We start from the raw sequence: 12,860 nt of genomic DNA, 5'->3' as shown, positions 1-12,860 counted from the left end.
CACTCACAGGTTCTGTCTGTTCAAGGCTGACCTTTAAACTTCGTAAGAATCGGCCCATCGAGGTAGCATCTTTGAGTAACATATATTTTGAAACGGTGGACAACAAAAGAAAGACGCGCCGGCATTTGAATACATGGCAGCGCCGCCGGGGAAGACCAGAAATACAGGTCACGCATATCTGCGCTGTCGTTATAATCGTTCAATGCCGAAATGTTTTTGGTAACGCACCAAGGGCTGCGCGTAATGTCTGCTTGTGTGTGACCGATCGCGAAATAAGGCAATTCATCTCCATGTAGGTCTGCGAATCAAGTGTGTATACGCAATTGCGTGTAATAAAGAAAGTCAGTCAAATTCAGTTGCATCATGTAACAAAAATTGACTAGGATGTTATTTGTTATAGCCTGTGCATATGTGAACACAAAAGTCTCATGAGCATGCTAAAAGTTAGCATGAAGGTTTATCTGTGTTCGAAAATGACATTATGAATCAAGACAAAACTTGACGTGACCAACACGTTGAAGGGTTGGGAAATTTCGGGACGTGACGTTAGAGATACTTGACTCCCACAATGGGTCGTGAGTGCCAGATAACCTGTGTCACCCCCCGTTTCTGTTCGTAAGGTGAGCTTAATTTCAAATTAAGATTCATCCTATTAACTGTATTTTTGCTGAATTGATGTAAGATTATTAACAAAGAAAATCTCTACTACAGTACAATATGTGAGAACAACGTCAGGCTGTCGTGAACTCAGCTCAGCCAGTGTGGAGCTTCCCTCTGAGGCACGAGTGGTGATCGCTGGAGGAGGGATCGTCGGCTGCTCGGTGGCGTATCATCTGGCCAAGGCTGGCTGGACTGATGTGGTGCTGCTGGAGCAGGGGAGGTAACACTTCCAACCATCTTTGGTCAAATATGCTAATACCAACAAAACTGGCCTTCATTGAACCAATAAGAGCCGGGCTATGCGGACAGATGACTACATGTACTTGTGTCAGTAGGAAAATTTATCTGAGGGACCACCAAAAAGTGGTCACTTTGGCCAGGTGCCCCCCCTACAGGTTTGACTATCAGTCATACAAATGTATCTACTGGCCGATGAACTGTAAAGAGAAAAATACCTGTCCAGTAAGCCCTTGAATTTAAATGTATACAACATAAAGAGTTCTAAAATTTTCCTTTACAGCCTAGGATGTGGCACGACGTGGCATTCTGCAGGGTTGGTGGGTCAGATGCGTGCGAGTACCCTCCATACGAACATTTGTCAATACAGCACGCAGCTGTATGCCACTCTGGAAGAGGAGACAGGCCTAGGCACTGGTCAGTGGTACAGCATGTCCAGTGACACGCTCCTCAACATTAATAGTACATTTAGCAAACCTAACATTATAGAGTTTGATATTCACGCGTATTCTGGCCGGCTGTACAAACATGTGAACGTGCGGCGATAGTGAAAGTGTATATTCATTTTCATAAAAATCTCCTTGGTTTAAGATACGATTTTAGATTAAGTAAAACTCTTACCTATTCGTGTAAAGTTTTGGGCGGTCCCCATGGTATTTGTGTCTAGCCATGCAATCTAGGGAATTCACTAAACCCTATGTTCACAAGACCGACATAAGGCAGTATCATTAATTAGAATAATCAAGGTTAAAAGTTTGCACGACTGTTGTTTCTTGTAGGATGGCGACAATGTGGCTCCATGTCCCTTGCCTGGACATCAGACCGGATGACTTACCTTCGGAGAACTGCTGCTGCTGCTAGGTAAAAATGTTATGTTTACAGCTTCAACGTTTTGTCAGATCTGAGAGAGATGAATCTGACGTTGAAAGAGATAATTATTGAATCAGTGGAGAACAGTTATTCTTGGTCACAATTGCACTGGCGACCGTCGGGTCCCGGTGGACTGCAGGATATCGCGAGGGTACCCGTCGGTGTCTTCACTGGAAAGCCACGGTGTCTATTTGTTTTTTAAGTTAACAAAGTCTGGGACCCGACCGGACCCAAACATAGCCGGGTACCCACAGAGACCACGTGGAGGTTACAACCGAAAATGCAAAATTGCTCGTCAGTCACCTAAGCATAACTTGGAGATACTTGTTGGATATGTTATACACTACAAGTGCCGGAGGTGCGTTGTTGTTACGCCCCTGTCATAAGACACGACGATCTATCAGCCGGCGAGCACTAAATTACATTTTCGGCAGTAATATGCCAGGTACTCTTCCGATCATGTTAAAATTTTAGGGATAAGTCGACATTCGCTGGTCAATAAGTTTGGATAGACAAAATATGCTTGACTCTTGGCCTCGGGTGTTTCTGAGATTCGGCAATCTTTGGTTTATCAAAACATACGGCCAAAGGTCATCATTTGTGTGGTAGGGGCACTACAGAGCTTATATCACAAATACGTTTCCTAACTGCAGATCAGAAGGTATCCAGTGTGAGCTGATCGGGCCTAAAGACGTCGCTGCTCAGGTTCCCCTGCTGAGGGTGGATGACCTGAAGGGCGCGCTGTGGATACCCGGGGACGGGACGGCATCACCTTCTGATGTCATGCAGTCTCTGGCAAAAGGAGCAACGTCACGAGGTGGGCTTCAAATGGTGTTGGTTTACCTTCTCAGGCTTCTGACAGCTGGGGTTGAAGGGAATCTAAAGTCTCAGCATAGAGTCAAAGATACTGTCTGAAACGGATACTGAAGCGAAATAATTCAAAGATTGCCAAACACAAATCAATAACCTAGGTCTAGCAATTTGGAGCAAATTTCAAGTTTCATCCGATTTACACTGGGATATCTAAAAGTGGAACCAACTACGAATTTAGGGACATGATAACACCATGTAGGTATTTCACGATTTCTCACAATCCAGGAGTACAGATTCACCAGAAAGTTTCCGTGGAAACCGTCCTGACAGACACTGGTAGAGTGGCCGGGGTACGCACCAACCAAGGCGACATCAGATGTGAATACTTCGTGAACTGTGCTGGACAGGTGGGTTGTGATGACTATGATGATCACTATGGACTACGTTTCACCAATGCTACAATGTCTCTAGATGGACGGTATGAGAACGATATGACAACAGCATTTTCAGAACGGTCCTTCATCAAAAGCAAACTTCCACTGTAATTTTCAACACATCTAAATTTGGCCTATCCAACCCGTCTTTGTCTAGGAATAAATTTCAAGCCAACTGTTGTCCTTCCTCTGTCGCAGTGGGCATGGCAGCTGGGTCAACTGTCCAGTCCACCTGTCCGTGTACCGCTGCATTCCTGTGAACACTTCTATGTCGTCACTAAACCCTTCCCTGGAGTAACCAACAACCAGCCAGGTGCATTACCAAATGTCAGAATTTCGCTTTTGCCTTGAGTTTGGATAAATATGTTGTCTGAAATCCTCCTTTTTGAAAGTATGGGTCTGCTAAGTTTGAAGATTTACCTCATTCGGAGGTTTGGATAGCCGACATATTAAGCTTTGCTGAACCAACAGTTAAGAATTTGAATAATTTTTTTATGCAGTGAAGTTGTCTTCTCTGCTGATCTTAAAACCAGTTTAAACCACCTCTTCGTGATATGTTTTCCAAACACATATTGGAAAATTTCCTTAACACATACTTGATGCGCTTGACAGAGTATTTTCATCAGTGAATTTAGATTAGATAAATACAGGTGCTACAGTTATCTTGTACTCCCTACAGTTATCAGGGACCCTGACGGCATGCACTACTCACGTGAGTGGAGTGGAGGTGTCATGGTAGGAGGCTTTGAACTGAACCCCAAGCCGGTCTTCACCGATGGTATTCCGCCAAAGTTTGAGTTTCAACTGTTAGAGGAAGACTGGGACCACTTCAGTAAGTCAAATACTTCTGTCATTGTAACAGTGACTCACTAAAATGACTATGACGGTGGCAAAAGGTCCTGGTGGTTAGATTACACCTAAAGGCGGTTCAATTACATATCTTTTGCTTGTTGCGTATCCTACTCTGCCACAGACTGAAGTAGATGCTGCAGTGTCTTTCGTCCAAAATCCATTTAGAAGCGCTTGCAAACACCTAATCCTGTATTGTAACGTTATGATCTTCCACTCAGTGCCAGTCATGGAGCAGGCGACACACCGTATGCCAGCCCTACAGGATGCAGAGATCAGACAGTTTCTAAACGGGCCAGAGAGCTTCACCCCTGATATGGCACCTATACTGGGGGAAGCGCCAGAGGTGAGTCGGGACGCCCACCTTTGAAAAGCCAAGGATAGGTAATGTAGTACTGGAGAGGGAGATATATGGTATTGGAGGCATGCTTTTCGAATTCCCGTTTGCCTTACCGAAATAACAGTTGTGATTTTCATCTCGCAGCTGCCGGGCTACTTTGTAGCTGCTGGGATGAACTCAGGAGGAATAGCCAGTGCAGGTGGTGTGGGGAAGGTCATGGCTGAATGGATCATCTCAGGGGACCCTCCTGCCGGCACCTGGCCGGTCGACATCCGCAGGTTTGGAGAGATGCACAACAACAGGAGATACCTCAGAGAAAGGGTCAAGGAAATATTGCGTGAGTCTTGCCTTACATGAATATGCCCCAGAGTTAAACTCAAAGTTACCACTTGATATCCATATCAAGCTGTTTGCAACTTTTAAGGTATCTTCCTTTAGTGTATCTTGTTTTCAATTAGTGGGGTTTTTATTTACCTTAGCCAGAGCATTATATATTGGTTACTTGAGCAAGTTTTGTAAACGGTCAGATGTTTCAGATATTACCCATTGTCTTTTGTCAGATTTTCATGTTTAAAAATACATGTATCTGATGTCCAGCTGTTTTTCTTTACCAAAATTAATCCGGATTCTTGAGTAACTTTTGCACTGTGTAGCTTATTACCTCGATATCTAACAATTAGCAACAAAGCCAGAGCATGGTTTAAACCTGTAGTATTCGCAATAGCTACATATGGTAATGAATCCATCTCTAGAACGTGCCATCACTCCAATTCTTTGTTAAAATTAAATAGGAAAATCTACATTCTTGTTTGTTGATGAATGCCTGCCTGACAGCGATGCACTACCTCCAAAACTACCCAAAGCAAGAGTTCCAGTCAGCTCGAAGGGTTCTGATGTCACCCCTGTATTCCGTCCTGGAGAGGGCAGGTGCTGTGTTCGGGGAGACCATGGGGTATGAGAGGGCTAACTGGTTCTCAAGGCCAGACTCAGGTAAGTTACATTGTCTGTTCACTCATTCTTGGGAACTTTGCTCACATCTGAGACTGCCTTCAGTTCAATTCTGTTGAGCCTTTAAATCTGACTGCAAGCTCTTTATTGTTTTTTATTGTTTGTTTTTATCCTGTCTTTGTGTTAGGTTGTGAAAGTGAACTACCGTTATAAATCCATAAGAGTGATAAAAGTTTTGTTAATTGCCCTTTTCAGACGACTTGCCAAAGCAGCAAAAGGGGACATTTGGGAAGCCATCATGGTTTGATGCTGTGCTGAGAGAGTACTTTGTCTGCTGTGAAAATGTCGGCATTGTTGATATGTCTTCATTAACCAAATTTGAAGTACAGGTCAGTAATGTTATATGTTTATGGCATATATTGGTGAAGGATTTAGCTCTCTAAATGTTGTTTAGTTAATTAATGTACCAAAAAAACTGAAGTCAGATTAAGATCATTGAAAAACATGATAATTATTTTCTGTTCAGTCCTCAGGTGATGAGGTGGTGACGTACCTACAGAGGCTGTGCTGTAATGAGGTGGATGTTCCAGTGGGGACGGTGCTGCACACCGGGATGTTGAACCACTACGGAGGCTACGAGAATGACTGCAGGATAGCTCGACTGGCCAACAATCAGTAAGGACCTCCCAATATAGTTAACAGCAAACCTTTAAAGATCTGTGGTAGAAGATAAGTTTTAGTTCGTTATTGAGTGGCATTGCTTGCGCGAGTGTCTAGGCTTGTTAACATGAGGTGGAGAGGTCACAGGTTTGTTTCCTGGCTAGATGTTGGGCCTTTGGGAAAAGAACTTAAGAGCTGATGTCTGTAAAAACCAAGCAAAATGAAAAAAAGTTGGCCAAACTTAAAAAATTGATTTTCCTCAAATTTTGTGTGGTGGTAGGGCCTTGGCCCTAACTTACAAAAATGGCAAAGTTTTGGATCTGTGGTCACTGGTCGCCATGGCAACGGCCATTTTTCAAAATGGCGGATTTTCACCAAGGGAAAGCCTTAGTCTTGTCCAAAATAGACCATCTTTGGACTCCTGTAACCCCCACAAATTAACAGTTATTCTATTGATTCCCGCATATGTTATTACCCATATTCTAATAAAAGAAATGATATAAAGGTATACTCCAAATGTTTTTGTAGTGAAGTGTTGCAGATGTTTAAAGATGGCGTGTTTACGTAAATTTCCAAAATTGCCCAAAAGCCCTTTTTTGGCCATTTTTAGCAACCATTAGCTCATTTACAGGCAAATCGATTTCCTTGATTTTTGGCACAGTTATAGGTTGTACCTTTGTATACATCATATGTAAAAAAAAGTTTGGGCCTCCTTACGAACGGACCGTGGTGACCCCGAGAATAAACTAATATTTGCATTATATACAGATGGCAGGCACTGAACTATATGTGGAAAAAACATGCATAGCTTGACTATTGATGTAACATGAACTTTTCTATCATCATTTCATACAGCAAGTAGCATACCTGTCACTTATAAAATTATTTCCCTTAACAGTTGATAACTTGTTGCCATGACAACGACCGTTTATTCAAACTGGCGATATTTTCACCTACTTGAAAATGCTACGCATGTAGTTCCGCCCACAATAGACTATTCAAACTTGCAACTCCAACTGATACAAAACAAAGTGAATACTACTACAATTTTACAATGATCATAATGAAAATAATCCGAGCCATATCTAGTATAATCGTAAACAATACAAGTATTGTTGATTATGAGAAAATGCAATTTGCAATTGTGGTTACAGACGTATGATACAATGATACAATTTTGCAGTACTAATTACAATTGTGAATAATGCTACCTGCTGATGAGTGTTTTATGTGCGTTCTACTCTACAGCTGCAAGTCTCGACAAGCTGTTCTAATTTTGTTATGTATGGTGCTTTTCGCCGAAGAGTGATATGTTGAGTGTCTAAACCAAAACTGTCACAGATCATCTGTAATAAAGGCAATCCAAGTGAGGCCAACTTATGCTTGGCATACAGATCACAGAGGTTGTATGTGTCAAAAAGTATTGGATGCGTCAGACCAAGTTCTCTAATAACAGTGGATAAGAGGGACTCTTGTGCAACGTGCATCTCATGTGTCAAGTCCTCCTCATACAGCTCCTCTTCCCCCTCTTCCTGAACTTTCTCAGGAATTCCTTGGCATTTTCTCCTGGCAGCAAGTCTTGAAAAGAAACTGGACACCTGTGTTGATGTCAGGAACTCAGAGGATGTAAACATCCGTCTGCCCTTACTATCTTTTGCTCTTCTCATGTCTTTGGCCACTTCAGTTGGGTCGCACTTTCTACCTGTTGCTTGGCCAATGTCAAACTTATCTTCCAGGTACTTCCGCTGTTTTTCACTAAACCTGGCGCCCATCCTCTTGTGCCTTTCAATGCCCAACCCATTGGTAGAGCAGCCAATGCTGCTTCATGGGTAACAGCAGTTTCATCCTCTGAGGGAATCAACTGTGGCATTGAAGAATTCCCTGCATCTACCTTTTCTGCATAACCTAAGATGGCCTCATCCATCAAGGTTTCCCTTTCAATCATTCTGACGTGTGGACCAATGTCAAGGTGCTTTTGTAAGGATGAAAAACGCTGATATGATTTTATGCATCCCTCTTCAGGACAGCAGAAAAGCTTCACTCGTGGTTGTTTGGCACTTTCAGAAGCACCAGGGGAGTCTTCTTCTGTGCTCGATTCAGGAGACGACTCGTCTGACTCATCTGACTTGAGGACCTGGGCAGAACTGTGCACGTGGGCTTGCCTGAAGTCGTCAGTATGTCTTTCTAGCACATTCAAAGAAGGAACAACGGGTGTCCCTTTGAATTTTGACCACGGAAAGAACTTTCCTGGGCCAATATTGTAGGCTTGCCACACCCGTACACCACTTGTAGTGAGTTGAAAGTTGTGTAGGAGACTGATGCCATCAAATTTGACACTGGCTTTGGCTTTTGGCAAGTTTGACACAGTTATGTCTGCAGCAACATATGTTGCAGACATGGCTTGCATCATTTCAGATGCAGTTGTCAGGTCATGTCCTTTATTCATATATATTCTCATGTTAGACTTGACTGTTGCCGCCTTCCTGTCGCAAGGTCCTTTCCCCCCTTGCGGATCTGAAAAATCAACCCTTTCGATTGAGATTCCAGTTTGTGTAAGCAGGTGAGCAGCAGCAATTGTGTTACCACAATGGTAACACCCGGCATTATCCTGCCGCAGGTATACTTTGTTGATCTCTGGATGTTGGTGCTTCAATGTCATTAAGGACATCTGACAAGATTGCGGATACTGCGCATGTATCTTGGTTACAAGAGTCAAAAATGTGAACAAAAGTCTTAGTTTCGAACATGCCATTGCAGTAACGCTGTGCCACAGCAATGTGCCAGGATATTCCGCGCTTACCGAACCAATCCATTTGGCTCTCTCGATATTTCTGAGGAATGAACTTCATCGCCCAGTCCTGGGTTATTAGAACATTTTGTTCATTAAGCTCTGCAATCACATCAAGCCTCGCTTCATCTTCGTCAGTCTCTGCACGTTCTTTATTTCCCTTCACAGCAAACAAGCTTCTACACCGCCTGCAGATAGCTGCAATTATACCAAGAACTTGCGAAGGTATAATAACCTTTCCATAATGGAATAAAATGACAGATGGAAAGACGTGATAGTCAGCCCAGGTAGGCAAGCCAGTTAGACAGGCAAGCATTTTCCTTAAACCCCCAAATTATCAACCTTAAACAAACAAACCCTCATTTCATATACTTGACACAGATGAACTTTCAAGTTATGACATTCCATGTACAGCCTAAAAATGAAATATTCCGTCTGACCTGGCTCCGACCTCAATGTTGCAACATCAATCTGACCTGAGTGTTGTAAGGTCACATCAACCCAGCTGCTAAACATTAGGTACTGGTGGGCTTGTGGTTATCTGAGTAGTTGTCTTGCTCTAGCTTAAGTAATCAGGTATTCGCTTACCATCAACGTAGGCTTACAATGTATGATGTTGAGAAGTCATTTCCAACCAACTAAAGTAAAGTCATGGATTGGAAACACGCTAACGCAAACTTTCGATTCAAGCATTGTTTAGTACAGTTTATCACTGTGAAGACTGGGAAAGAATCAGTAGAAGAATATTATGTGATAGACGAATGTAACAGGTGCAGCTCATCTAACTATAATAGGTATGATAAGTGAACATCTACCATCAAATTCAAAACTGGCTGTTACCATGGTAACTGGTTTAAACAAATTAAAGTCCCGAACGACCCTACTTTTATAAGTGATAGGTAGGTTTCTGTGCTACATAAAATAAAACTGAGATTCATTTCTGGTAAGCTATGTCTGTTTTTTCCAGGAACAATTCTATGGTTACGATTTTCTTAAAATGGAAAAATTGGTTTACTCTCGGGGTCACTACGGTCCGTTCGTAAGGAGGCCCAAACTTTTTTTTACATATGATGTATACAAAGGTACAACCTATAACTGTGCCGAAAATCAAGGAAATCGATTTGCCTGTAAATGAGCAAATGGCCACTAAAAATGGTCAAAAAAGGGCTTTCTGTCCATTTTCAAAATTTACGAAAACACACCATCTTTAAACATCTGCTGCACCTCACTACAAAAACATTTCGAGCATAACTTTATATCATTTCTTTTATTAGAATATGGGTAATAACATATGCGGGAATCAATAGAATATCTGTTAATTTGTGAGGATTACAGGAGTCCAAAGATGGTCTATTTTGGACAAGATCTTCCCTTCCCTTGGTGAAAGTCCGCCATTTTGAAAAATGGCCGTTACCATGGCAACCGGTGACCGCAGATCTAAAACTTTGTTATTTTTGTAAGTTTGGACCAAGGCCCTACCACCACACAAAATTTGAGGAAAATCGATTTTTTGAGTTTGGCCACCCTATGCTTGGTTTTTACAGACAGAGCCTCTTAACTCAACTTTCCGACCTCCACCAATGTGTAGAAATGGGTACCTGACTTTAGTTGATGAGGTAAAAGGCAGTGGAAGGAGAGAGATTGGTTTTGCCTCCCAGTATCGTACCCTAGACACCGTGGATTAGCAACTCTCTATCCTGTTGGACACAAAAAGACTTTGGGGCTACCTTTACCTTTTCCAAGACCCACTTTAGTTACCAAAGGAGTCTTTACCTTTTTATTTTATCTATAGCTACTTCATGTAGCACAGAAGTCATAGAATAGAACTAAGGTTTCACACAAACAGTACATGTACGTTTGATAAAAGAGTGAACCTCCTAGTATCTTTAACGGTTAACGTTATATCATGAGTTCACAGGAGTCGTTTTATTTCCAGTTACGTCATCATCTCGCCACCCAATCAGCTGGTGCGGAGCTGGGCGTGGCTAACCCGTCATCTCCCCGGAGACGGATCTGTACAGATTAAGGACGTGACGCGGAGCTATGCTGCTCTCAATGTTCTCGGTCCCAGGGCGAGGGAGCTGATGGGCAGTCTGACTGATGTCGTCACCATGAGCAGCCATAACTTCCCGCCAAATGTCTGCAGGGTCAGTTGTCATGGAAATCAACTTGATAGATTTTGCTCAGATAGCATCCAGTATCCACTATCTGTCATTCTTCAGACCAAAGATAGTGGATGCTATCTGAAATGTCTGACCACTCAAAAATTTAGCCCTTTACTTGAGTAACTTTTGTATTGCGTATCTTGTTATATGGTTGTCATTGAAGGTCTGTCGAGTTTAGTTGAGGACGTCACATGGCCAACCAAATTTGTTTGTAGGAGCAAGAAACTTTTCTCAACATACGATAAAAGGAGACAAGCATTTTGTAACTATAAAAGGCTATAATCTTAGGCACAATAGTAGGAAGAGTGTTTGAATTGTCTGTTGATATAATGATTGAAACATGCTTAGTTTACAGGTATGAAGGTCACAAAGTGTAGCTCACTAATATGAAGGTCACAAAGTGTAGTTTCGTCATACACGAATACATTATATACACGTTATACACGTTGTATTGCAGGAATTGAGCATTGGTTTTGCCCCTCGTGTTCGTGCTATGACCATCAGCCATGTTGGGGAGCTGGGCTGGATGTTGTATGTTCCACAAGAGGTAAAATCAAACATGACTTTCATAAACTCTAGTAGTTAAGCAATCTGCTTCCATTCTGTGTGAATGATGCATGTTGTATTATCAATGCAGTTTTGGTGGTATTGTAGAGAGCAGGAACGCTTTGTGGTGCGTGTAAAGCTAAATAGCATTCTGTTTGATGTCGAAAGATGTGATTTTACTACAGCTTTGTAAAAACTCAATAATGATATGAATATACCTGACTTTACAGTATGCTTTACACCTCTATCTCTACATCATGAAGAGGGGTCGAGCATTTGGGATCCGTAATGTCGGCCACTATGCCATCAGTCACCTATGTTTGGAACATGGTGTTCCTTCACTGGGAACTGACCTGAACTCATCTGTCACTCCATTTGAAAGCCAACAGGAGCACACTGTCAAATTAGACAAGGTGGGATGTCCATGCATGTTGTCAACTTTGCCAATGTTATAATTTAAGGACTGTGTGGGTTCTCTCGGGTGGAAGGTGCATTTGTACTTAATATGGCCATAATTGAAATTTCACTTGACATGGCAGAATTGCTGTTTCATACCCATACTAAGCAACGTTATAAAATATTTCTAAAACATCTCATTTTCAATTCTGCAGGATTTCATTGGTCGATCTGCCCTGCTCAAACAGAAGCAGGAAGGAGTGAGACAGAAATTTGTCATGTTCCTATTGGACAATCATGACCTGGAGAATGACCTTTGGCCTTGGGGAGGGGAGCCAATCTGGGAGGGTGGAAGGGTTGTTGGCAGGACAACGTCAGCCGGCTATGGATACACGCTGAAGAGACAGGTTTGTCAACAGTTGCTCCACAAAACTTACTTCTGACGACTTAGCTTAGGAGTAAAGTTTTTCTGCAAATCCAAAACACAAGGAGTTGTTGTGGATTCCTTGGCAGATGGACATAACCGAAATAAGAAGTCTTCGCCTTAAACAGGATATACAATGGCTGATTCTGGTAATTATTCTTTAAAAGCTGTCAGAGTTTTGTGAAACGTGACTAACATGGTTTATGTTGTTCCACAGATCTGCCTTGGTCTTGTGCGTAACCCAGATGGAAAGACAGAAGAGGGGAAGGTAGTCACTGATGACTTCATAACAAAAAACAAGTTTGAGATTGACATTGCTGGAAAACGTTTCTCTGCCACAGCCCAACTGTTACAGCCTGTTTTGACTCATTGACACAAGATCACTTGAAAACCTGTCCAAGATGTAAAGACCTGTTCTTGGTGTTGACATCACCTACATTATCCAACAGGCCTGTCCTTCATGAGGAACACCATTACACAATTCAGCAGAGCCCTTACTGGTGCTGAATAACATTTCTACAATCCAGCAGGGATGTCCTTGGTGCTGAACACCAACTAGCTGACATGTTAATGGTGCTTAAAAAGATCTACACAACCTTAGAGGCCTGTCCTTGGTGCTGAACACCAACTGTCATGTTCTGCACAACCTTACAGACCTGTCCTTGGTGCTGAACACCATCTTTGCAACCCTTGATGCTGAACATCATCCTTACAAAGTAGGTCGTTAAGA

At 42.4% G+C, this 12,860-nt stretch overlaps 1 protein-coding gene across 1 annotated transcript in view; it reads left to right on the top strand.

Moving 5' to 3' along the window:
- LOC118418105 (pyruvate dehydrogenase phosphatase regulatory subunit, mitochondrial-like) overlaps positions 1-12,762 on the top strand; it is a 14,113-nt gene extending 1,351 nt beyond the window's left edge. Inside the window, exons 2-16 of the mRNA XM_035823935.1 lie at positions 712-880; positions 2,421-2,584; positions 2,866-2,987; positions 3,213-3,327; positions 3,694-3,846; positions 4,085-4,209; positions 4,348-4,540; positions 5,038-5,193; positions 5,407-5,540; positions 5,678-5,826; positions 10,536-10,746; positions 11,222-11,311; positions 11,541-11,723; positions 11,922-12,113; positions 12,348-12,762. Of these exons, the coding sequence (XP_035679828.1) occupies positions 712-880; positions 2,421-2,584; positions 2,866-2,987; positions 3,213-3,327; positions 3,694-3,846; positions 4,085-4,209; positions 4,348-4,540; positions 5,038-5,193; positions 5,407-5,540; positions 5,678-5,826; positions 10,536-10,746; positions 11,222-11,311; positions 11,541-11,723; positions 11,922-12,113; positions 12,348-12,503 (2,312 nt within the window). The 3' untranslated portion in view covers positions 12,504-12,762. The remainder of the gene's footprint in view (positions 1-711; positions 881-2,420; positions 2,585-2,865; positions 2,988-3,212; positions 3,328-3,693; positions 3,847-4,084; positions 4,210-4,347; positions 4,541-5,037; positions 5,194-5,406; positions 5,541-5,677; positions 5,827-10,535; positions 10,747-11,221; positions 11,312-11,540; positions 11,724-11,921; positions 12,114-12,347) is intronic.
- Positions 12,763-12,860: the final 98 nt, after the last annotated feature.

This window comes from Branchiostoma floridae, chromosome 6 (assembly GCF_000003815.2).
Source record: "Branchiostoma floridae strain S238N-H82 chromosome 6, Bfl_VNyyK, whole genome shotgun sequence".
Lineage (NCBI taxonomy): Eukaryota > Metazoa > Chordata > Leptocardii > Amphioxiformes > Branchiostomatidae > Branchiostoma > Branchiostoma floridae.
This window is presented reverse-complemented; position numbering and strand designations above follow the sequence as displayed.